The following is a 26,579-nucleotide window of genomic DNA, read 5'->3' as shown; positions in this document are numbered from 1 at the left end:
ACCAGATATGACGTCACAAAAACTGCCTTTAGAACTTTTAATTACATTTCATACAAAACAACGTTTTTACACATCCATCCATCCAGTATCCGAACCGCTCATCCCCACGAGGGTCGCGAACGTGTAGTAACAATAACAGTAATGATCACAACAAAAGTGCTGAACTGTACGGAGACTCACACATGACAAGGGTGGAAAAAAATGTCACTGTGACCACGTAACACATAATTATATAATCAACCCAAACCCGCCTACATCATATTGTATAGAAAATTATTATAAAATTGCTTTTGACCCAGGTGAAAATTTAAATATTGTTTCTCTAAGGAAAATGAACACTATGGAATAATACCGGTATCAGTCCTTTGTAGTTTGTGTACATTATACGCACTTCATGGTCAAAAATTAGCATTATGTGATGTTGATATCGTGGCCACAATTACATCATTAAGTCACGTCTGGGGGTCCGTAGAACTGCGTCGGCCAGCGACGCCACATATGTGCGCGCTTTCAAGTCAAAAACATTTCAGCTAACAGCCACGGAGACACGAAAACATGAGACCGGTCGCCATGGTGACGGCCAAACATCCCGGATGAGGTCGATGGATAAGAAATAGACGGGTAAGAAGACGGGCCGGGGGCGCTCACACGACGGGGAAGCTAGCCAGGTTGGCGATGCCGCACAAGTTGCCACGGTTACGCGCCATCTTAATGTAGCCTTTGTTGCCCCAGCTCTCGCTCCAGCTGGCGAAAAGACAAATGTGAACATTTTTAAAGCGTTACCATAGCGACATTGCCTGTGTGATAATATCATGTGATGAGGATGTCACACCTGTTCTTGATGAGCCAATACTTCTTGCCCCTGGACGTCACGCCGTAGCCCACCGCCAGCACGGCGTGGTTGACGTCGTCTTTGTTGCAGTTGGGGTCATAGTAAATGCCTGATCATGTGACAAGGGGGCGGGATGAAGTAGCATGAAGTGATGTCGTCCGAATGTGACGTGACATGATATTATGGGGCTTGATGTGACATGACATGGCCTGGAGTGATGTGACGTGACATCAAATAGATTGGCATGGCATGACGTGATATGGTATGACACGATGTGGTGTGACGTAACAAGGTGAAAAGTGACATACTGTAGCGTGATGTGGCTTCGCTTGAAGTAGGGTGCTATGATTTGGCGTGATGTAATTGTGGCATGACTTGATGTGACCTGCTGTGGCCTGAAATAAATTGACTTGTGGAATGACGTCACATGATGTGGCGGGATGTGCCTGACGACATGGCGTGACATGATGTGAGACTTCATGCTGTGTTCACTGACCTCTCTGGTAGAACTGGAAGGTCCCCTGGGAGGCGTCAATGCCAACAGAGATTGGCCCAACCTTGAAGAGCGCCACAGCCAGGGCGTGCTCATCGCCTTCGGGAATTTCCTTGTAGCTACGGCACTCGGCAGCTGTTCCGGACGAATTGTAGCGGCATATCTCCGACTACAGGGGGCGCGGCGAATGGAAAAAAAAAAGATCGATTTAAGATCAGTTTTTTTATGGTACGCTTTCTCATTAAGATATTTGGGGTCACAGTTGGCTACACTCTGGACTGTTTGCCAGAAAATCACATGACATACAGACAAATAAAATAATTCAAATTCCCATTAACACCTTCGGACAATCGTGGACTATCCTTAATGGACTTTTGGTAAAAGAAGTCCACCTTGAAGCTTACCTGTCCCACGTAAGGGTAGGCCTCCTCTGAGTCGATACCTCCGTTGTCCCTGACGTACTTGAAAGCGTTGGTCATGTATCCTCCTCCACAGCCGCTATTCTCTGTCACACAGTCCACCAGGTTCTGAGGACTGAGGTCTCTCAGCTCACCCGTGGTCTTGGCCAGCTGGCCTTCCAGGGCCCCCGCCGAGCTGAAGGCCCAGCACGAGCCGCATGAACCCTGAGGAACAAAACAACAACACAAACTTTGCTTTGAATTATCCTTATTAATTCATTTCTTGACTTATTTCGTTGTTACGACACTCCGGTGTAAGGTGGATTTGTTCGGATGAAGGTGAATTATTCTATCTGTCCACTAGATGACAGCATTTCATCCCTTTTAAAAAAAACTTTCCTGGTTTTGAGTAAGGAAAGCTTTTGGGCTGTTGCTAATTCAGTCTTTGCATGATTGCCAAATTAATTTTTATCTCTAGGGATTGAATAGTAGTAGGTATCATTAAAAATGCTATGAATTCAATATATTATAGGAGAAAAATCCAGTCAAACGTATCGTTAATTCAGTCTGTTGAAGGTGCATTCTTCTGTTTCTCCACTTGATGGCAAAATGTCACCACTTTGAATTTTCCTCATTATTGAAAATGAAAATCCATTTCAATGTTCTTGAAACTGTGGACTTGATACTCTTTTGCAGTTCATTCTAATACTTATAATACAAACAGTCAGTTCACGTTATCGGGCATGTAGGTGACATCACAAGATGACACACCTGATCTTTGACAGGTGTCACCATGCCCATCTTGCGGTAGTCCACCGACTTGGGCAGCGGGTAGGCCTGTTGCTCGGGACTCATGGTGAAGCCCCGTTCCCGCGTCATGGGCATCTCCAAGCCCATCATCTTCTCCGCCACTTCCTCCGACGTCTGCGACCACACCAAATTCTCACATCTTTTCAGCTTTGATCGTGTTGATGACGCCGTTGGTTCATTTGTTGCCATATTTCCTCACCATGTCTCCAAGGTGGTTCATGCCCAGTTCGTACGAGTGCAGGCCCAGCGCCGCTTCCTGGTTGTGTGCCTCGATCATCAGTGCGTTTTTCTCCCAGATGGCTCGCCGGATTCCCTCCTCGTCCTGGTTGAGAGTGAACGGACACAGACCCCGGTTAGAATAATTTGTTTTTATTTTTGATTCTGTTTTTTTTTTTTTTGGTTAATTCAGCTAATTTTAATTTTCAGGTTTTATTTTTGTAAATTTAGAATTAGTTTTAGTTTTGTTGTTGTTGTTGTTGTTTTAACCCCTTCAACATGCCGAAACGCTCACCAATTTTCGGAAGCGCTTGTATCATGGGGGAATTAAAAATAGAGATATTTAAGAGGACCCCAACATGAAAACCAAAAGTCACTCAGCGGCTCCTTGGAAAGTTTGAAAAATTAGTCCCTGACCTATAAAGTTTGGCGAATATGTCTATCGGGACAGGATGCATCTAAAGTGGGCGGAGCACGGTGTCAACACTTGTCGATCATATTGAGAATTCACCATGTAAAAGTTTTGGGGCGCCAAGATATGTTCGTTTGCTTTTCGGAGCTTTAATTTGGGCATCGGGTGTCGTTTGCTTGCGTACCTAATAAAGTGACCTTGTCATCGGAGTGAGACAAAAGGCGACGGCGACTTGAGCAAAGCGCACAAAGAGAAGCCGACACATTGAAAGTCATCCATCTGGGCAAATGGGTCAAATTGACGTTTTAATTAGCCACAAATGGCTGCTTGATGTCACAGCCTGGATTCTTTAATCAGGACGATTAAAAGCAGATCACATTGCAGTCTCGAGACATCCTCCCTCTTTAGTACGACAAAATGCGGCAAATAAAAACGACGCGTGCGGGACATTAAACTACGAGCACAGTCAACTCTCATCAGTAGACCTTCTTGTGTGTTCCTCCCACCCCCGTAGAACACGCCTAAAGCTATTTAGGCCGATTTTTTTGCTGCCGAAAAATAATGAGTCATGTTCCAACGGGATGCCCATTCAACATACTCGTAAAAACACGATTGTCCACAAACATCATGAAAATTTTGTTCACCGGGGTGCTTCCTCAGGTGGCTGCCTGCCCCGTTGCCCCCCCCCCCCACCCCGCCCCTCTGCGCGGCCCTGGCAAGTCCAGGAATTTCCTCCCCTTTGTGAGGCTTGAAGTTTGAAAGTGGAACACTGGCAGCTATTCGCGGGGCAACTCTTGAAAATCATGATTCAAAACACACACTGACCAGGCCGTTGTATTCCCGACTGTGCGTGATCTTCCACTGTTCCCATTGGCTGTCCAGCGTCACCTGATCCAGGCGGGCCAGCGCCGACACAGCCAGAAGAAACATGCCAAGGCAATGCCGCCACATCCTGCACGAGCACAAACACGCTCACCGCATCAGATTTTCACGTGACCACATTTAGCATTTTATGATTCGGTTGTGTGTTTTTGTATTTTTACCTTCTGTAGGTTGGAGTTGGTGATTGCTTTCTATTTAAAATAATGCTACAGGTAAGGTGATTTTTTTTTTCATTTTAGAACAAGCATTTATATACTTTTATATAATTGAATATTATATTTATTTTATTATATATATTTATTTATTTATTTTATTATATATTATTATTATTATAATATTTTCTTTATTTAAGTATATTTCAGAGTCCACATTTTTATTTTCACTTGCGAACAGGAGCGGAATCAGCACCTCAATTTTTTTTTCTTTTTCTCTTTTTTTTTTTAAAACTCAAGTATCTGTACTTCTACGTAAGGAATCTAAGTACTTTTGTGATCTTTGGCGCAAATGAACTGAAAAACGACACTTGCGGAACAGGAAGTTAACTTCAAAGTCAAACATATTAACCGAAAAGATGCCGTACCTTCAAAGTCAAGAAGTTTGTCAGATTCTGTTGAAGTGGTCCTGATTTGGTGCCGGGTGGGTCCAATGCGCAAGTAGGTCAGCGTCTGGTTTATATGTCCTGGAATTTTGAGGAAGTAAGAAAGGAGTTTGGGGTCCGGGGAGGAGTTGTGCCGAGGAATGAGAAAGAGGACATCTGGTTTCACTCTGCCATCGCGCATGATGCCGCTTCATGATCCAGGAAGTCTGCTGACACGGCTGGAAAAAAAACGCAAAAACAAAAACAAGCAGGATTGAAATAAGAGAACATCACAAGTGTACCTCTTCCAAGAGGATATATACTTTGATCTTTGAGGATGATTGTGATTAACATATTGTATATACGTACGACTTCTTTGTCGCTTCGTAATATCGATGTTCATTGCTTACGCCCCTGCTGTAGCACCGAATTGAAGTGATTTTTGTTGTTGTTGTTGTTTGTTTACAGTCGAGGGGTGAGTCTCAAGGAAGAGTTGCCCACCTTCAGCGCGGTACCACATGGGCAACATTGAGATCTACTGGAAGAGATGCAACGCCGTAAACAAGAAGAGGCAGCCAAGGACCTTCAAATTTGCCCAAAATGGCAGATTCAAACCAAAATGGCTGACTACCTGTTCAGTTTCAGGCACGAGCTCAAGAGACTTTGTTGTGCGTTCTGTTCTCATAAACAAGTCTCCCCACTTTTGTGTTGATCTAAAAACAAAAAAAAACAAAACGGTTCCATGGGTTCATGGTTCTTTTGTTGTATCCAAAATTCCATCAAAATAATTACATTTGATGCCACTCTCTGCCCAAACTTGACTGCATAGTGAAAAAAAAAAAGCTTCATAGCTTAGCTTTGCCTGTCGAGGATACCTGTTTCCAGTTGAGGCTCATTTGGGCAAATTCCAGAGTATGTTCAGTGAATATCTCGCTGACTTTTTAAAAAAAGAAAAAATCAAAAGTGAGCATTATTGTCTTTATGAAAGCCGAATTCTTGTCTCGGATCTCAAAAGATGGTGTACCTAATGAATTGTGTTTGTGACACAATGACCGACAATATATTATTAAAAAAAAAAAAAAAGACCAAAAAAAATGACACACTTCATCAGGTGGTCATCCCGTAATGGAAAGAAGCACATTTATAGAAGGGGGACAAAATGGAGGCCGCACGCTATCGGTTGCGCTTCCTCGTGGCGTTAGTCACGCGCCTGATTTGTACATGAACAACATGAACATGTCTAAATATACAGAAGAACGGACCACCTTGGTCATGTGTGAGCTGACACACTGGCCGATGCAAAACTAGGGCAGGGGACACTTTATTGGGTACTCCTGCAACCGCAGACATGTTCTTTTGTGGCTGCTTTGTGACCATTAATTTTCCCTTTTTCACACTACACTACTTATTTCAGTTTATATATATATATATATATATATATATATATATATAAAATATAACTTGATTCTTTTATTTACATTTGACATTTTTTTTTCTCTTCAGAATATTTTGAAATAAATACAGCTTTCCAGTAACATAGCAGTTTTGTGTCCAATTGAGGCTTTTAGTGCTAAAAAGTGATGACAAAGCTTTCTGCCTTTCAAGGTCACAAATGACCTCAGCAGCGGCGCGCCGATGCTCAGGCGTTCTAAATGGCGCCCATGGGACCGCCGCGCCGGCCTTGGCTCTTGATTGATGACACCTCATCTTCATCTTCTTTTCCTAAAGCTCCAACAAGATAGCCACAGCACTTAAGATGATTAGATGACGGGCGCACAGCACTGATCCGTCTGTAGAAAAAAAGAAAAAAAATATTTTTAAAATGTAAAAATGCAACTTGATTCTACGAATTGACTCTGTCTAAAAAAAAAAAGACTTAATTTCCAATTTTGTAATACCCTTCTTTCTTTTGAAAACCTGTATCGTCTCTGAACAATCCACTTCTACTGTACTTTTACAATACAATTATGTGTATTTACAAAATTTCTGTTCATTATTGTTGTGTTAACCAAGAATAAAAATACAAAATAATTTTCCTCACTTCCCTGAGCATCAGGAGTTCTCTTACGTCACCCAAAAGTCATCTATAAGTTACGGTATGATCTATAGGAGCAGTCACTGAAGACCTTACGTAAACCGAGCAACGATGGTGCCGAGAAGCTTTTCTGATGCCACTTTTCACCGGCTGCTCGCTCGCCAGATTAACGATGGCCGCAGACACTAAAGAGGGTTTAAGGCTTGTTCCGATCTCCACGGATTACAGTCGCGCACCTTTTTTTTTTCAACCTCCTGACCTCTGATTGTGTGTGACGGGATATTCCACAAAAACACAAAATGGAAAACATCCAAATGACTTTTTGCCTGCCATACCGCTGATCGGAAAAGTCAGATTACAAATCGAGTCATCAATCTAGTTTGGATTTGTCATTCAGATGTCCATGCCTGATGTGGGTCAAATACACAAAATATATACAATTATTAATTATATCTATCTATCTATCTATCTATCTATCTATCTATCTATCTAGCTAGCTAGCTAGCTAGCTACCAAGCTAGTTCGCTGGCGAGCGAACAAGCTAGCTCGGTCGCTATCTAGCATCACCGGTCAGTGGTAAGGCACATAGACAAACACCCATTCACACCCACATCCACACTGTCACTGAGTGGAAATCAATCTCACGCTGCCAGCACACAAGTCAGATGAGTATATGCAAATTCCCACTTTGAAAATTAAATTATTAAATGGTAATTAGTAGGGCAGCAAGACTAGGCCATCGTAATGCAAATATTAAACTCAAGAGAATTACAACAAACACAAAAAGCAGTTGTGAAGTCATGCCTACTAGGGGGGAGAATTAGTAAAATAGGTTAAAAAAATAAATTTAAAAAACGTATGGAAAGGAGGACAAAGATGCATCATGGGAAGTCCCCTCGCCAACAGTCTAGGCCTGTCGATGTATCACTCAAGAATGATTCAGGAAAAGTCTCATCAAAAAATTGGTTTTGAACACAGCAAGGACACAGGAAGATTTTTGGAACACATTATTCGAGTGAGTTGATGAGCCACTGCAAACACTTGCAAAAGTCTTGTGCAAAAGTCTTTGACCACCATTAGATTCTCTAACAGATGAAAAAAAAAGAGAAATTAGAACATTGTAAGGCAATCTGGTGACCAGTGGCTGTATTATTACTTTGGCTAATGCTAAATGCTATCTTGGTAGCCAGTATAACAGCTGTAAAAAGGTCAGGCCATTATCCAATCTTTTTTTGCTCGGTCACGGCAACTAATTTGGAAGCTGGCTGTGGTACCTCGCGGTCCCACATGGCAACACGGCGCTGCCATAAATGCTCAGCTTGCGTTAGGTCCGACCGCAGCATTAGGCTAGTAGGAATACATTTCCCATTTTTTTTAGACGCGGAAGATCTAAGTTGTTTAGTTCCAGCATGATGAAAATGATAGATGCCCCTTCACGTTTACATGCAGGTGAGAATGACAACACAAACTTAATAGGAAGGAATTTCAAATTAAAGGCGACAAACTCAAAAGTTGACATACATCCACACCAGCGGATGACATGGCGTATTAACAAATGGATTTTAAGTCCGCCTTATGGTCTGAAAAATACGGTAAGTCAAGTTATCTCTCTGTATTAGAGGTTCACTGTAAAGCCTAAAGATTGACATCAACTGAGTTTTATTCCTCAGAGTGGAAAAAGCCCAGCAAGGCATGAAGCAACTGGAGTATTGGACAAGTTCTAAAAAGACCAACGTGGCCGAGGCCGATCCTCGCGTGATGAGACTCTTTAAAAATAAATCTGCTTATTTGACCACCACTGTGCATTTTGTTCACTTTTGGACTCGTTATCCGGATTAAAACTCTTAAGAAGATCAAGTTCGTATTCCCCACCGCCCACATAGTCGAAACATTTTGTTCTTGTACAAAGCTCCCCAATAACAGCGGCAAAGTCAAAACGTGACGAGACAATGTTCTTTGGATTGAGGTCAGCCAAGTGAAAGACAGAAATCAACATGACGTGGGAGCAACAATTTCTGATGATCATTCGTCAGCAACAGTACACGGGCGCTTGGGCCTATTATGGATCGAAACACACAACATGTACCACCAGCACCTCATCCGACAAGATAAGTTAAAGTAAAGTTAAGTTTCACAGCTTTGAGGGACATTCGGGTGTCCCGGAGCAAATTAATCATTCTGCTGTCATTCCCAATGGAACTGATTTTTTTTTTTTAAATATCATCCAAAATCTTGTCTAAACGTCTCTTCCTTATGAGCCCTTGAAAATGACTCATTTCCAGAACCTTGGAAACTTCCAATTCCCAAATGGATCTTTTTAATTGGAAATTTCGCAGCCAACAGGCAGGCTGTGAGTGAGGTACCATCCCCGAGGGTTCATCAGCCAACCCGTTTCAGTCCCTGGGCAACGTTCCAAATGGGTCTGCTGGAGCCGAGCCGTAGGTATTCGGAGCGTCTCGGTGCAATCTGTGATCAGATAGGCTGCAATTTTATCTTTTTGCTTTTAGATAAGAATCACGACACGGATTATGTGATGACCTAACAGCACTTGAGACGTCGAAGGATTTGGGCTCCGCATGAATCGGTGGTGATTCGAATTAGGATTCGAGTGGGTGTGGAAAAGTGACGAGTCCAAATTTTTGCACTTGGATCAGAATCCTGTCATACAGCTGCACGTACTGTCCCTTTATCTGTCCCTTTAAGAGCTCAATATGGTTGACGTAGCGATGTAGGGAGTGCACGTGCGTTTCCTCAGCTCGTTAGCTTAGCTTTAGGATGACGCCGATCACCGCAAGCAACGAGGATTTATTTTGTATGACACTAATCGGTGCAATAACAGACCTGGATTCTACATTTTGGTCACATTGTGAGCGGGACACGGGTGAAAGGAAGACATTTTAAACCAAAAAGGGAAACAACAGCTGGTGCTTGCCTGCCGCTGTATTTTGCAGTTGAAAAGATGGAGTCTGCAAATAAGTGAGTGTGAGGCATTGTAAAGCCGCGTGATGCGGACATAGAGCCATATCATCAAATTGGATTTCCCGTCAGTTGGGCTACGACGATTCAAACGCCATTCCCTGATTTAAACATGAATGGCAGAATGGAGATTTGGGGTGTGAGTCCGAGGTCTAAAAGGATGTAGAGGGATGAAATGCAATTACACTCCTCATCTTGTGAGGTTCCCCATGGTACCATCTGCATCCTTCTACAATTAGGGGACGTACCTGAAACAGAATATAACCCACACAATCCTTTTTAAGGTACTGAGCATCCATTTCATATGATTGTTCCATTTGACAACAGCTTTTTAATGGACGGTCAAATAAATATGAAATTGACCAACCACTTTTTACGGATGAGCTTTCTGTATCACAAGCATCCTACAATTTTGGGAAGCACCAGCAACATGATTTAAGCGTTTGGTTTAACATTTTCATGCACCCTGTCACCTGATGACTTGATAAGTTGTCCACTGTAGTAACCGCTGTCCCTGAAAGGGTTAAAACCCTTCACTTAATAGGTGCCTAAACTGGGTTAGGTGGCTCCAGGTCGATGGATCATTGTAGTTCTGCCAGGAAGATGAGTGGCCCTTTTGAGACAAAGCGCAGGAGAAGCAGCAGCATAAATGGACAGAGGTAGAAACCCCACCCAAAACAAAGTCATTCAGACTCCCTGGCATCTAATCGCTTCATGTCGGTGAGTACATGTGCCGTCATGATTGCTGGGATTACTTCAGATTCAGAGGTGGAGGAGAGAGGAACCCCGCCCCCCTCACCCCCTCCAATCACGCACGACCAAGTCACACAACATGCTGCCGACACACATTCATAATTTTCCTGACGCTTGATCCGCCACATGCTGATCCGCCACCAACTTGGCTATGCGTGCGGATTAGTGATTGGCATGCCCTGGCTATGCTACACTCCTGGCCTTTAATTCATATTTTTAGATCTGTGAAAGCGCCGACGCGCACGAATTAAACATGTGTGTGTGTGTGTGTGTGTGTGTGTGTGTGGTGGTGGTCTGCATGATATGCACCCTCATTAGAGAAGACAGCAGCTGTGGCCTGAGCATGGATTTAAAACGTAAAAGGTCAATTTCTTAGCGTATTAGCGCTACGACTTTGAAACCTCGACTGGCCTTCATTCATGTTGACAGGATTTACATGCCGCTCTGAAGGTCACGTGCTTCGACGTCAAAGAGGAATGCCACACATTCGGAGGTGATAACCGAGCCACATTTACTTCACACCACCTGTGAGTTCCTAAATGTGTCCTCGATTGTCTTGGCTTGCTGGGACGCTCTGCTTACACTAACAACATAGCTGCGAACAGAGTGGAGCCAGTTGACGAAAGCACAGTCAGCGTTGTCATTGTTTTCCAAACCACGCATTGACATCAATTTAGAGCATTTTTTTTTTCAAAGAGCGACGAGTGAGTTTAATTCCTGCGAAGAAGAAACAGAGTAACTTTGATATCGTTTGGCATACGTCAACAAGGGAGCCCGGTGGGAAGCCATCGCAGAGTCAGTGGCACAAACCTGCTTTGACTAAAGGTACAATTTTGGAAGAGAAAGTACTTATTTCCGCATTACAACATCTGTAAAAAAACAAACAAACAACCCCCCCCCCCACATACTGTACTTGTATTATTTTGCTGCAGAATTATGCAATTTAATGCAAAGGAACGAACAGTTTCAAACCATGTTTGCTATCAAGAAAAAAATAACGGCAATAATACCAGAAGTGGGAAATTACAAAAAGCAAAACCTCATTATCATTGATTTTTTTTTCTACAAGCAAAAAAAAAAAAAAAAAAAAACAGCACATAAAATTGTGATTCAGGGCTCTGATTTCAAGGCCGAGTCCTAGCGGAAGGTTTAAATGAAACATTGAAGGACGAGCCAGGAGCTAATCCCCACACATAATTCATCTTTCTTTCGGGAGGCGGAGCCTGCAGATGGCAGCAGGATGGCCAGATGTTCCTGGCAGCCATTACCTCCTTGTGCACAACCCCCAGCACCTCACTCTACCCCCCCCCACGACAGCACGCAGGATTCACTCTCATCTCTCAGAATGCCGGCATGATGCCAATGTCTCAGTACACTCCCAAAAGATGCGCTGCATCAGAAGACGCAGCTCGTGGCCATCTTCTGCAACATCCAAGTGTGCATGCGTATGTGTGTGTGTGTGTGCGTGTGCAAAATGAAGCTCATGGACCACATTTTCTTTTCTGTTGACATTTTGTAAAGCTCGTTCAAAGTTTCAATAAGACTTTAAAATGTTTTCAATTTGACTTTTTCCTTTTCTTTTTTTTTTGGAATAACTGAAATTTCCACGTGATTCTGTACACTGAAAAAAATGGCTTTACCCCTCTGGGAGTTTGAAACTCATGCGAATTAAAATGCACTTCAACTAAATCAAAACAATTTTCAAGCATAATTGAACTAAAAAAAAAAACATCGTGAGGATGAAATGTATAGAAAATACCGTCGTGCCTGTGAACATGCTTGTGCCTTTAAGAGGCGGGGCTTGGTGGGGTGCTTTGAGTGCGCGTGAGTGTACTTGGCGGGCTGGATTGAAGAAAGGAGCAGGCCATACTTTGCCCATCTTGCATCAGTGTCTACTTAGCAGAAAAATCTTTCACTGGTCCTGAGGTTCCACCAACGGACAACTTTTTTTCTTTTCTTTTTTTTTTTTAAAGTTGAGACTTGTCCATTTTCTTTCATGGAGCACAAGGCTGATGTGTGCACAAAGTGTGTGCGTGGCATGTGTTCACCTCGAGACTAATTGGCTCCCTATTGAGCCCTTATGAGTTGAGCTGACTGCCGTTTGTTTGAAGATCCGGACAGAAAGGTTGAAGATCACCACTTGGTTGCTCATTTTTAATTCTGCTGAGTCTAATTGAGCCCCTCTGGATTTGTACCTCAGAAAATGAGGGAACCACAAGAGAGCGATTGGACTGGACTGGCCCGGAATGCATGCAAACACTTATTAAATATTTCATGTGACGAGCAATATCATCGTAAAAAAAATTCTATTCAATTCACGACAAAGTATTTGCTTGTTGGGTTTATGAAAGCCCTCCTGGAGTCACCATTTATTGTTCTTTTGACAATTTAACCCTTTCGTGCACCCTCTAACCTGATAACATGATAAACTGTCCACTGTTGTAACCGTTGTCCCTGTAGGGCACAGGTGTCTAACTCAAGGCCTGGGGGCCCAGATCTGGCCCGCCACATCATTGGATGTGGCCCACGAAAGCAGCTCAAACATGTCAACTTCCATGATCTCTTCTAAAATGTCGACCCAAATTTTAAATTCTCATATGGAATAAATAAGAGATATATTCTCAGCATTTCCTTGTTACCAAACCCCTCATGGGAGTACCGTATTGGCCCGTATATAAGAAGTGTTTTTTTGCATCGAAATAAGACTGAAAAAGAGGGGGGCGTCTTATATTCGGGGTCTAGACATTATACCCATTCACGATGCTAGATGGCGCCAGATATCATTGAAGCAAATGCTGAACGTGACTCCCCAGGCCAAAGCGAACCCCTGTCACAAAGAATAAAAATAAAAATAGCGGTAGCACGAAGAAGAAAAATAAAAAATAGCGGTAAGAAAGAAAAGAGAAGAAATAATAGAAGAGATAACAGAAAGTGGAGAAACGTAGCGACAATCTGGAGAAACGTGGGTCGAAGATCGGCCAGGTTAACTGGCAGCTGAGGAGAAGTTATGATGTCATTTACATTTCAAAAACCAGAAGCTATTCATTTACGAATGTGATTGCACCTTAGTTTACATATTTAAATGTTCAGATATTAAGATTTGAATGAGGAAAAATAACATGCTTTTTCCTCTCAAGTATATTGTTATAATCATTTGTTTGAGATGTAAATATTTTCTGATTAAAAATAAATTTGGTGTTCAAAAAGTCTTTTTTCAAACTTGAGTCTTGAAAAAGAGGGGGACGTCTTATAATCAGGGCCGTCTTATATTCGGGCCAATACGGTAAGTTAAAAAGAGAGTTGAATCAACAGTTATTCTTGACTACTTGATATTATTTCAGTCATAACGGCACCGCAAGTGAAACGGTCACTAGAATCCCGCGACAAAAATGAGTTTGACACCTCTGCTGTCAGGGTTGATCACCTTTTTTTTCTTTTTTGGTCACGTGGTGTTTGGGTGAAAATGCATGCACAGTATTTAATGGTTCTGATCGTAACCCGCTCCCAAAATCAGTCAAATTGATTTGAGAATTATTTTTTTCATTGATTGACACATTTGTTGGACAAGTCCATCAGGACACAAAAAAATGTCTCAAGGACCCATGCTTAAAATTGACCAGAAAGTCAAGCATTTTGGTTGGAAGCAGCCATTTCAGGATCAATCCGGGGCTCTCCGTGCAATTTCCCCCCAAAATTTGCTCCTGACACCAGTTTCAGCAGTTCACCTGAAATCAGGTGGACATGTTTCTCACAAAAAGGACACGCAAAAAGTTGGATCCAAACTGTGCCGTTGAGTCGTGTGTACATGGCATACCTCCATCGCTATTGGTGGATCGGAAGGCATCACGTGCTTCCCGCCTCATAGGGGAGGAGGCGGACGGATGAAGCCGCGGCATCGCCAGCAACTTTCTCTCTCAATCTCTCTCACATCCGCGTGCGTGCACACAAAGTCGACCTGAATTCTCACGGTGGTCCCATCACGACAACTCTTTCGAGAAGTAAATTGCGCAGACCGGGACGTGACGCGACGCAGACGAGGGACCGGTTGGGGTGAAAGTAGCCGAATTGGAAGCTTGTCCGAACTGGTATGTTGACTCCCTTTTTTTTTTTAATGACGCAGAATTGACTGTTGCTGTTGTTTTCCCCGCAAATGAGACAGCAGACAGCTTTGCGTTGTGTTATTTTGTGTTTCGACTAAATCAGCTTGATGGACGGACGGCGCGGTCATGTTACGCTTGATTGAGTCAGAACTGGGACAGCACTTGATCCATTTTGGGTTTAATCCAAATAGTTCTTCTCAAGGTTGAATGAAACATGAAATCATCGCGAGTGTTTATCGTGAGTGAAGTCAATCACTTTAAAATTACAACATGTAGCATTGTTTTTTTGTTGTTGTTTTTTGAAAATACATTCGGCGAGCAACCATAATAAATCATAATCTTGTTTACAATGTCTTTTCAGAAGTTATGCCAATGCTGCCCGAATATGTTAATGGCTGCACAATTTTTAAAAAATGCTTCGGATGAACATGCGTCGCTTTTGAGAAACGAACGGCACATATTTTTAGACTAAACTTCGGACAAACTTTACACTGAAAAATTTGTTGAAAACCGAATCGGACCGAAAACTAAAGTTCCACTGAACATAAAAACCTTGGCGTGTCAAGTCAAGCGCGGTTCTCGCATTAGCATGAGTCAAAAGAAAACCTCTGGTGGACGTTTTCAGGTCACCACCGAGCTCATGTCACCTTCCTTTCGGAGCGTGCCGTGGCGCATGTGAACCGAGAACGGAGTCAAAGTCGTCGCCATTTGTCAGCCGCAGATCGAAACAAGCCGCTAGCGTCCCAGAAGCTATTAGCCGTACACCTTAATGTTCCAAATGAATCATGCAAACACTTGCCGCTCATAAAAAAAAAAAAAGAAAGAAGCTCTGATTAAATTGAGCACTTGGCTGGCGCCCAAGCATCACCGCGCAGCCTTGGTGCTCAGGAGATAAAGAGGATGACCAAGTCTTCTCCACTGTTCGCGTTCTAGAACAAACTACGTGGCCAGGAGTGCTGCAATGGCGCTACAAAAAAAGACTTACGCCATCCAAGTCTTTTGGGATGAATTTACACCGCCTATTTTGACCAAGCCAGGACTAGAATGTAGGGAGTAAAAAAAAAAAAAAAATCCAAAGTAAAATACAGATCTGAAAAATCTACTTTTGTGCATTGACAAAGTATTTCCTGAATTCAGCGATGATGTCATCGGCGCCGAGGAGGTGCCGAGATTCGGGCGTTGGAGGCGAACAAATAACGAGGGGCTAAGAGGATTATGAAGGGCTCTCCAAAAAAAGCAATATGCTGAAATGATGAAACAATCGATTAGAAAAGATCCTGGCACAAAAAAAAAAAAAAAAAAAGCCGGCACCAGTAATCTGTTTTTTAAAAGGGATTGGAGCGAGCAGTCGACTTCACGCGTTGCCGCGGTGCCACACAAGACGCTTCCGCTGTGACTGACAGCTCTGTGAGGATATCGAAACGACTTTCAATGTCAATCCAATGTCAGCTTTTTGCGCTTTGTTTTGGATTCCGTACTTGTATTACTTCATACCGGACGCATTCAACTTGTGTCACACAGAATGAGCGCCATCACTTTTTGAACTCCAACCTCTGAACTGTAACTGTCTCCTGTCAATCTGCCTTAGCCCCCCCCCCCCACCCCCTACCACACACACACACGGGCAGTGTCAGTTTGCGACGTCGACCTCATTTATCAGGTGGTGCTGCGTTGAGACCAATTCCCCGGCCTCATTAAAGGCTGCTATTATTAATATTGCCGACGCAGCACTTTGCGCAATGTGGAAGCGTGTCTTTGTGGCGAACAGATCCATTCTGGAAGCGACTTCGAGTGCGTTCACGTCACCTACACACAACTGTTTGATGATTTTTTTTTTTTTTCTTGGTCATTTGATTCATTTACTGGTGGCGCCAGCTTCAGCTTTTGCAATCCGGAAGAACAAATGTAACCCCCCCCCTCCCCCCACCCCACGTCATTTCTGGGTCGCTGCAGTCCTGTCAAGTACTTGGCGTGATGCGCAAACACTTTTAAGATTGTATGGCGGGGGGGGGGGGGGGGGGGGGCTAAAAGTCTTTGTTGCTGTTTTGTAACATCAAGCAGCAGGCTGGTAAAAGCCAGTCCTCAGGGAATGGCCTTTTTGTGGCGCTCATAAAGCAGCTGCTCACTTCTGCAGTGTTGTGCTAGCGTTCTGCAGGCAAATGTTATTTATTTATTTATTTTGTAAGATTTGCCGCTTGCACGCGCCGGGCCCTCCGGGGGGCCGCCACACTGCGGCAGGTGCCACAAGCTCATAAAAAGAGGCACGCAAACACAAGACAACCGAACGCGGAGTGTTCGAGCCACTTTAATTGGAGGATTTGAGGCTCTCGTCGTTCTCGCTTGTGAGCTAAATATATCGCGGCGGCGACAAGAGTCGCAGAACACAACCGGGCCACGTTGGGCTGGCATGTTCTGGGGACCGGAGGATGGACGGCTGTGTTGTCGGAGCACCTGTTGCCAAAGAGGCTACGTCGGACCTTTGGTCAGCGACAACAGCAGAGGAAGTCACGAAACGGAGAGCAGGATTTGACGAATTGCGAGAGAATGGTCGCTCGGGGTTTTGAGCAACAGGGCGATCGATCGTGCTGATCCGACTCAGACGTTAGAGGACATCAAGACCAAACGAGGGGGGTGCGTATTTGGCCACGTCCACCAGAACATGGATGTTGGTGTGTCTGGCTTGGCCTTGCAAAATGGTGATTTTTGTCATTAAAACCTGAGCTGAGTGGACACATTTTCTCAACGTTGCGTCAGTGTGGAAAACTGACATTTGAAATGTGTTCAAGAAATATTTAGAACTTAACGCACATGTCGGCACAATGTTAACCCTTTCATTCACCAAGAATGATAACCTGCAACCTGATAACCTGATAAGCTGTCCACTGTATGTTCTTTGGCATTCGACTCAGCATGACTTAGATTTGTTCTTGGTTTTACTGTTTGGTGCTTTCTACCGTCTTTTTTTATCGATTTGTCTTACTGTTTATTGTGCATGTTAAATTGCTCCATGTACAGAACTTTGTATGCAGCGATGGCTGTTTGAAAGTGCTCTAAATACTTGACTTGACCGTCGTAACCGCTGTCCCTGAAAGGGTTAAACATGATGAAATGAATGATTTTGGATTTATAAATCCAAAAGAACGGTTCTAAACATTTTAGGAGTCATTTTCAAAAGAGTGACGAACACGGGAATGATTTCGAATAAAATGTAATGACTGCATTTTGTATTTTTAAACCTAATGTAGATGCATAGATCATTAAAAAAATGCCAATTCATGACAGATTCATGTCATGAAGACAGGAATACAATATGAACGCGAGGGCGGGGAAAAAACGTCCATTCCATTCTTTCGCGTTCTAATTTGATGGATGGTGTCAGTCGGCACGGGCCGGCATGTGACCCCTGGCCTGTTGTGACCCCTGACTGCAGCATAGCTAGAGGGTATGTCAGGTCGTGCAGGGGCAGGGTTTCGATGGGAATCTCTGATTGGCTGCATTTCAAATGCCGGACACCTGCCAGCCTGGATCTCTCACTAGCCCGGATCACAGTGCATCACAACTCCAGATCCGCGGGAATCTCGGAATGTCCGTCACAGGGCTGGATACAAAGGACAGAACTCCCAAGTTTGCGCTATAGGGGGTGTTTCTAAATCCATGAAAGTTGTTTTGAAATACTTGATGCATTATAAGTATATCGGTGCAAAGACTGAGAACTAGCGTATGCAATATTCACTAGCAGAGAGATAGCATTGAACTGTTTTTCACCATTCCAATTTTCCTGATGTTTTTGGGGTGTGGCTTCAACGGTGTCGGCCAAGAGTCCACCCAGCCGCACCCAGCCCGCGACCCACTCATCACACTCAATACAAACACTCGATTGTCTTCATTCGCATTAGTGGCCCAAGCCTGTTAGCTCGCTAGCTAGCCGTTGGCTAGCGTCTCTCGTCGTAGCATAAAAAGCCTGCAACGACACAGCAGGATAGACGGTAGATTTTAACCAGCGTAGACTGTAAGCGGGTATATTTTCGCGGGCCAAACATGTCGGAACGTGAAGTCAAAAGAAAGAGGCGCAGTGTTTTATTGACGGTTGACAGCACTTTTCGGCACATGCCATTCCAAAGTTTCAATTTTCAGACTGGCTCTTATTTACGGTTCAGGTAATAATAGAACACGTCTCATGACATTATCACAGACATTTGGAGTTTATTCAGCAGTAGAACATGTCTCGTGTTGAATTAGCAATAGCAGGTCGAGTCATGTGATGTGTTCTATTTCAAGTTTATCAAACGATAGTCTGATGATTGAAGTGTCTGCGACAACAGGGCCTGCCGAATGACGTGATGTGTATTTAGAGTTCAACAATAGAACAGGTCAAATGGCATGTAAATAAAGTTTATGTCATGTCAGAACGGTCTGTTGACATTACGTAATGTCATTCAAGTTGATTTAACAATCGAACCTGTCCTGTGACGTTATGGATTCAAACTTCATCTAACAATAGAACATTGCCAATGCCAATGTATTTAAATTGATTTAACAGTGACATTCTCGCCCTACGCATGAGTTCACTCGGTGTGATGACAGACATGGGTGCCACTTATAACAAGCATGTGTGTGTTTATTGTGGCACGTCTTGAACTCGACACTGTGAAACCGACACCGAGTTAGAGTTGAAGCCGATCTGTCCTCGGTTAATCATGTCTTCCACAAGCGAAGTTTGAACTTCAAGACAACATATTGCGCTGATTTGCGAACATCAATTAGTCCCTGAAAACGCGTTGGTGAACAGCAGTCAAGTGAAACGTTATATCACTTTTTTTTTCTTTAAAGACAGTAAGCATGATGCAGAGCAGTTTGACACTTCACTTTTCATTTAGGAACTTTGGACACACACACACAGAGCGTTCGTTCATTCGCCATGTGGTATTACATTTCTTAACTTCCATTTGGTGTTTAACCCGAGAACTGAACAGTGGTGCCTCGACATACAAAAAAAGCTTCACAACAAGCGACACTTTCACAGCTGGGAAAGGATTCATCCAAAAAGATGTTTCAAGCTGTCAATTGCTCCCCCCCAGTTGAAATTTACTGTCAAACTAAACATGAAACAATTAGAATTACACACTGTGTACTTAAAACCACCACCTGGCTTTGTCTTAGTAAAGTCAGTTTAGCTTAATGCTAGTTAACAAATAACCCTTTTATATTTCTCCATGTGTGTCTGTATCTTTGATTATACTGCCCCCTGGGTGGCCAAGAGGAGGTGCAGCACAATCTCTATTGAAGCAAAAATGCAGCCAAAACGGTTTAATTCTTTACATTTCGTTTAATTATGTGATTACTGTTAGTGCTTATTTAGTAATATATTATGTAGGGCTATTTATCCTTATTAAAAATATTTTTCAAGATTTTTAAAAATAGTTTTTCTTTGAGGGTTGGGATGGATTAATGCCATTTTCATTCATTTCAATGGGGAAAGATTATTTGAGATGTTGGCCCCATGACTTCACACGACTTACTTGAAATTTTGTGGGTACTCGACTTGCTTCCTTTTTGCCACAGCAACTTGGGGACTTGCTCGAACCTTGAAGACTTGCGCATATGCAACTACATCATCCAGTGCACGGGCCTTTTGATGGCTATCAATGATATAAAAAAAAACAAAAATTTTTTTTAAGAAACAAAGAAGAAAGAAAAAAAAGTAATCCATGCAAAACTTGATTCAACTCTTTCCAAATGCAAATAAATGGCACACATACGCACTGGCACTCTCCAGATGCCCGCCTCCAGGCGCCCCAAGAAGGCCTCATGTGCGCGGTTGCAGGCAAAACTTGCGGCTTTTAGCGGGAGAGTGGGCTCTGTCTCACATGGACACCTCCGAGGGTGTTAAAGCCTCTTTTTGGCGGGATGAAGTGTCTAAAAAAAAAAAGTAAGATATGGTCTTTGATCATCAGTCTCATGGTGACTTGGTTGTTGGCTTGGCCTGGTGGGCAGAATTCTCTCATTTGCGTAACATCTGCTTCACACTCGACCTACATACATTTTCACTCAAGCTGGGAAAACGAAGTACGCAGCAGACTTGCTATGTAGCCTTTACTCACATAATACGCAGCAATGTGACGCGATGGATGTCCGTTTTGGTTTCTCTCAATATCCTTCATATCCAGTATGCTCTTTATCCTCACTTGTGTGTCTGTGTGGGAAGGGGGGTGCTTAATTGTATTACTAGTGAAGAAGAACAATGTACCAGTACAGTAAATGGACCTGAAACAGCTTTTCAAAGCTATGTACTAACTGCTACGAAATGAAAGGCGCCCCCTTCCTACTGTTTGTTTGTTTGTGTTTGTTTCACTCCTTTTGGTTTGTGACATTTAATCAGCAGGATGCCTGAAATTTTTCACAGAGAGGATCCGTCATTTCTAAGCCACAGCTTGACTACAATGTGTTAAACACGATCACATCCAAGCAGCTAAGTCGGGCATCAATGTTAGCCACTTAGCATTGGCTAACAGTCTTATTGGCATTAGAACCTTTTGTTTTTGGTGGTAACATGCGTTTCAAAATTAAAACCAGCGCAGTGCTGTTAAAATATAAATCTCAAAACATTCGGGGAGTGGTCCGGTTCAACTTGTATCTGTTTAACGTAAAACTATTCATGAAAACATGTGAGCCGATATGAAAGTAGCCATTTCAGCGTGCCGTTACGATACTGCCTCCAGCGTTTCATGCATTTACTGTAGACACACTTCTCTCTCTTTGTTTACTCCAGGCGATGCTAAAGAGGATGCTAATGACCATCATAACAGAAGCCCACCAGACCCAAGATTGACACCAACTTGCCCGGTGCTGGTGATGATCCTCCGCACTCAGGCACTGACACGGTACTTTTGTTCGTAAGAAGTCGTCAAAATTGTACTTCGGCGTTGGCATCCAACTGACGTCCGATCTTTGTGTCTTTTTTTCAGAAAGGGGCTAAGATGTTTGTGGAGTCTGTGGGTCGATGGGTGGCATGGGGCATCCTGCTCCAGGTGGGATTGGGTGCCTCCGCAGGAAGTTGCCCTCCTCGCTGTTCCTGTCGGCTCGAGACAAAGGAAGTTATCTGCTCTGGCAAACATTTAAACTCCATCCCGGAGGGCTTTCCCGGCGATGCGAAACATGTGGATTTATCCTACAACAAGATTCGGACTGTGGGACGCCGCCTGTTCTCTGGCCTCCATGAACTTCAAGATCTGGATCTCAGTGACAATATGATCTCGATGATTGAGGTGGAAGCTTTCCAGGGACTACAGAACCTCAGGACGCTTCGGATGAAGAACAATCGTCTCAAGATACTCCCTGTCGGTGTTTTCTCTGGCCTGTCCGGTCTACGTTTTCTAGATCTGAGCCAGAATGAGATTCTGGTCTTCCTGGACTACACCTTCAGGGAAACGGTGAATCTGCAGACGCTGGACGCCGAAGAGAATGACTTGGTGTTCATTTCCCAGCGAGCTTTCTTTGGTTTGCAGAGTTTGCAGGAACTCAACATCAATCGCAGTAATTTGACGTCCATTCCCACCGAGGCGTTGTCTCAGCTGCAGAGCCTCACGTACCTTCGCATGCTGCGTCTCACCATTTCTACGCTGCCCAACAATGCTTTCCGCCGCCTGCACCGGCTGCGCACCCTCATTCTGGCCAACTGGCCCTCATTGGACACGGTGGCCGGTAACAGCTTGAACGGGCTCAACTTGACCGCTCTGGTCATCAGCAGCTGCAACCTCAGCGCAGTGCCATATTCGGCTCTGCATCAGCTGGCCTACCTGCGCTTCCTGGACCTGTCCTACAACCCCATCACTGTAATTCAAGGTAATCTGTTGCGGAACCTCCTAAGACTCCAAGAGCTGCACCTAGCCGGTGGGAACCTGTTGCGAATAGAGCCGGGGGCCTTCAAGGGCCTTGCCTCGCTCCGCATGCTCAACTTGACATCAAACCAGCTTACGACTTTGGAGGAGAGCACCTTGCACTCAGTGGGGAACCTTCAGGTGCTAAGGTTGGATGGGAATCCCCTGTCCTGCGACTGCCGTCTGCTCTGGGTGGTCCGTCGGCGATTACGTTTGAACTTTGACGGACGTCAACCCACGTGTTCGTCCCCTGACACCGTGAGGCAGCGAGAATTCAGGGACTTTTCCGAAAAGGAGCTGTCAAGGGTGTTCACCTGCCGACCCGCTCGAATCCTGGACCGTAGGCCGCAAGAGGCCAGGGTTGAAGACGGCACCACTGTTCTCTTCTCGTGCAAGGCAGACGGGGATCCTGCTCCGTCCGTCATCTGGATCGCATCTCACAGGAGCATAGTTACTCCAGTGGGAAGAATCAGAGTTTTACCCAACGGTACCCTGGAGGTGCGGTTTGCGCAGGTCCATGACAGTGGCACATATCAGTGCCTCGCGGGCAACGCCGCCGGCAACGACAGCATTACAGTCGGCCTCTATGTTAAGGGGGGCCCACGCAACCGGACCATCCCCTCCTTCACAGAGGAAGACTGGTTAGAGCCCCCGATTCCACAAGCCACCAACTCCTCGGCCCAACTGGCAAAGCCATACCCCTTTGACGCCAAGACCCTGATCATCGCTACCACCATGGGCTTCCTGTCCTTCCTCAGCTCGGTGGCCATCTGCTTCATCTTCATGTTCTTCTGGAGCCAGAGCAAAGGCCAGATCAAGCACACGGCCACCATCGACTTCGTTCCTCGCTCTTCCATGGGTGGCGGAGGGGACGGCGGGGACGGCGGCAGGTTCACCATGAAACTTATTTAAAGCCAATTAAGTGTTCACCGTTGTGAGGACGACTCAAATGTCTTTCAGAGAGAAACTTTCTTGGGCTTGTTATAACTTGAGGGCAGGGGTTCTCAAACGTTTTGGGTCTTGGGAACACTCACAAGGACTCCCCTCATGGGGTGAGTGTGAACCCCACTGCAATAGATCTAAAAATGCAAATGGATCAAAAAATGAACCATTTGAGAAAGAATTCCAAAAGCTACAATAATAAATTCCATTTTTTGGACAAAATTTGGTTCTAAGACGAAAGATTTTTCAGGAAACAAAGTCAATCATTTGGCTTCCATTGCCTAATTGGTTCCGTGACCTACCTCGTAAATCAATTTACTCGTATTACAAATCAGTTTTGCCCACTGAAAGTAATGAAATGCTATTCACCCATTCCAGGTCCCCACAAACTGCCAAAAGATTTTGGTTACACGTTTTAAAAAAATAGCGCTGTTTTGTAAAACATTCATATAAAACCACACAAAACAAAAGTGACTATAAAGACATAAACTGGTTTCATGTGTAATTAGTCACACACACACACACACACACACACACAGTAGGGGGCGTGGCCTTGTAAGTGACATCATTAGCTGCAGTCGCGGGATGAGTTCAGTTTTAGCTTCTTTCGTACTCCTTGAGATGCAAGGATGTCACTTAAAAAAATGGCATCTAATAATGCATCGCAACCTCTTTTGCAGACTCCCAGGTTACATTTCAAGGACCCCAGTTTGAGAACCGCTGCTTTCGAGCCATGTTTTCATCTTAACCAACAATCATCCTCACCGTGCTCGCCGTGCGCAACTTTGCTGCTCTCACTAACATCAAAACATGTTCAGATGCAAATATTACTCTACGAAACTGTTCAAGTGCTTGTTCCAGCGGCCATTTTGTAACATTTTCATTGCCAACACGAGTAGACGTGCTCACTGTGAACACCAGTCAGAAAAAAAAAGCAATAAATACAGTCGGTGGAGTTGATTATCGTAGCTATTGCGTGTCAGTTCTGATGCTTCATGTACATAGGAATGTGCCCTTTACCATTGGAAGCTTAAGCAGGTTTGTCAGGATCTTTTCTTACTTTATGATGACACCTATTTTGTTTTTGATAAGCAAGAAACCACTTCCTACTTGTTTTTTTTAAAATCTTATTTTGTACCAAACAGACTCGACATTATGTGCCTCATTTACTTCTGTTTGAATGAGAAAACGCTCCCGAGCATCACCGTTATGTCAATAACGAGGTCTTTAGTGTGTGCATGCTGGGTTACTTCTCGTGAGCCTATTAGCGTAATTGTGCAAGTCATTTACTTTCTTGCTAGCATGATAGCAATTCAAAAAACCAATAAAAAATCGACGTGCTTGCTATAAAATGTTATTTGTCAGTAGTGTAGTTTCTCAGTTATCCAGGTTATTCTAATCTACAAAGGCAAAGATGAATAGTGATATTTTTCTGTTTTTTGGTTAAAGTAAAAAATAAATAAATTGACTTGGGCAATTATGCTATTAGGCTATCATTTTGTCATTCGTCTGACAATTATTATGTGTGACAACTATTAAACGCTTTCACAATGCACAGGTGCAGTGTTTTTCTTTTTCTTCCAACCGGTTTATGAACACGTTCCCGTTTAAAAAAATTCCAACCCCCCCCCCCCCCAAAAAACCCCATATATATATATATATATATATAGTATATATTTTTTTGTGATGGGGAGGCCTGGAGCAGATTAAAAGAATTTCTATTAATTTCAGTGCAGAAAGATGATTTGGTGTACAAAGTACTTAAACTTGGATCTCGGGGCATCACTGTACTAGTTTGTTTTCAGTTTTCTAGAGACCTTTGTGTAAAAAACATTTTAAAAAAGTCACTTCTTCCTAATAAATCCTCTTTATAGCGATTAAAGACTGTTGTTTCAATCTTCCACGTATTTTCTGCCTTGCCCTCTTGTTGTTACCCAACAGCAGATGAAAAAAAAGAAAAAGAAAGAAAAATCTGATCTAATCATAAAAGCAAATCTTCCAACGGAGAGATCTTTGTATTGTTAGTGACAAAGGGAAGCACACATGCTTACATAACCAAAGCACTTAATCTGCACTCTGAGGACTTAGAATGGGGACCCAAAGTGGCCTGGTTGGAAGGCAACACAAAAGCGAGGATTACGTGCGCACCTGCACACACAAATGCAAATGCATTTGTGGATGTTTATCGCGAATTGTACTTCCAAAGGGATATCTGCTATCATTTTGAATGTCCTATACACAAATATGTATGTGTCTGGAGTGCCTGCCCTCCGGTAAAGTGTGAAAATAAGTGTTAGCACACACTTGCGTTAGCCTACAGTGTTAGCAGCATTAGCATATTTGAGGTTCACCATGTGCAAATTCATCTGTGCTTTTTTTTATTTTCCTGTGGAACTTATTTGTTGAAATACTCCTCTATTCTGAACTATCGGCGTATTTTTAGCTCTTTCTGGTACGCCACAAATATTCCACAAATTGCTTTTAAAACATCCGAGAACTGTTGTAAATAACTAAAAAAAATACTTAATACAATGGTGCCTTGGGATGCAAGTGACCCAACTTAAAAGCTTTTTGAGACACAGGATGATTTTTTTTTTTGCTTTGACTTGCAAAAAAATTGAGATACAAGCCCTGTAAGGTGGCAACTCACTTCCCAACAAACAACAGTTTGCCAGATGTTAAAGTCATCAAAAGAGACCTCAAGCTGTTTATTACCACGCCCGATTAATTTGACTGTCAAACTAAACATAAAACAAAGATAAGTGCTGTACTGTATATGTGACAGCCCATTTCCCATTCAATGGATATTTGAACACAATTGGCGGAGCAACACATGTAGAAAGGTAAGACAACAATATGCACGGGCATGTAATCTTTATCCTATCCCAAAAAGACTTTTATGGTCATTCCATGTGCAATATTTGAATATATCTGTCCTGTACTGCCCCCAAGTGGCCAAGGTGCCCAAAGTCCATTGAACCGAAGCAAAAAAATGTGGCAAAAATTGTTTAAACTCTTCACATTCCAGTTAATTCTTATTTTTTCCATGTCTTCAATTTTTCCATGTTAAAAACGCATCACAAAACCAGTTTTTGGTGGGAAGGCTGAAAAGGATTTATGGAATTCCCGTTCCTTTCAATGGGGAAATATGATTTGAGATATGAGTGTTTTAAGCTCAGACTGTGGTCACAGACTGAATGAAACTCACATCTCAGGGCATCACTGTATGTCTCCTTTAAGACCACCGCGATACGGCGGACTGAGAGCACATTCATG

The 26,579-nt window shown here is 43.4% G+C and overlaps 2 protein-coding genes across 3 annotated transcripts; one reads left to right on the top strand and one right to left on the bottom strand.

The window, feature by feature from the left end:
• Positions 1-23: 23 nt before the first annotated feature.
• Positions 24-4,786, bottom strand: ctsk (cathepsin K). Its single transcript, XM_086113413.1, has 8 exons — positions 4,624-4,786; positions 3,987-4,113; positions 2,733-2,855; positions 2,495-2,647; positions 1,730-1,948; positions 1,329-1,494; positions 833-941; positions 24-744 (listed from the first exon to the last, which is right to left on the bottom strand). Exons 2-8 carry the CDS (start codon positions 4,110-4,112, stop codon positions 645-647), a joined length of 996 nt encoding a protein of 331 aa, XP_085969539.1. The 5' UTR covers position 4,113; positions 4,624-4,786; the 3' UTR covers positions 24-644.
• A 9,515-nt stretch (positions 4,787-14,301) lies between these two features.
• Positions 14,302-24,858, top strand: lingo4b (leucine rich repeat and Ig domain containing 4b). Of its 2 annotated transcripts, none has more exons than XM_086112729.1 (3): positions 14,302-14,469; positions 21,254-21,365; positions 21,450-24,858. In XM_086112729.1, exon 3 carries the CDS (start codon positions 21,462-21,464, stop codon positions 23,271-23,273), a length of 1,812 nt encoding a protein of 603 aa, XP_085968855.1. In that variant the 5' UTR covers positions 14,302-14,469; positions 21,254-21,365; positions 21,450-21,461; the 3' UTR covers positions 23,274-24,858. The 2 variants fall into 2 exon arrangements, with proteins under 2 accessions (XP_085968855.1, XP_085968856.1); XM_086112730.1 differs by lacking the exon at positions 14,302-14,469 and adding an exon at positions 16,781-17,115.
• Positions 24,859-26,579: the final 1,721 nt, after the last annotated feature.

The sequence above is a fragment of the Hippocampus guttulatus genome, chromosome 6 (assembly GCF_054856545.1).
Source record: "Hippocampus guttulatus isolate MCC_2025c chromosome 6, RoL_Hgut_1.0, whole genome shotgun sequence".
NCBI lineage: Eukaryota > Metazoa > Chordata > Actinopteri > Syngnathiformes > Syngnathidae > Hippocampus > Hippocampus guttulatus.
The sequence above is the reverse complement of the archived record's forward strand: the minus strand, read 5'-3'. Positions and strand labels throughout refer to the sequence as shown.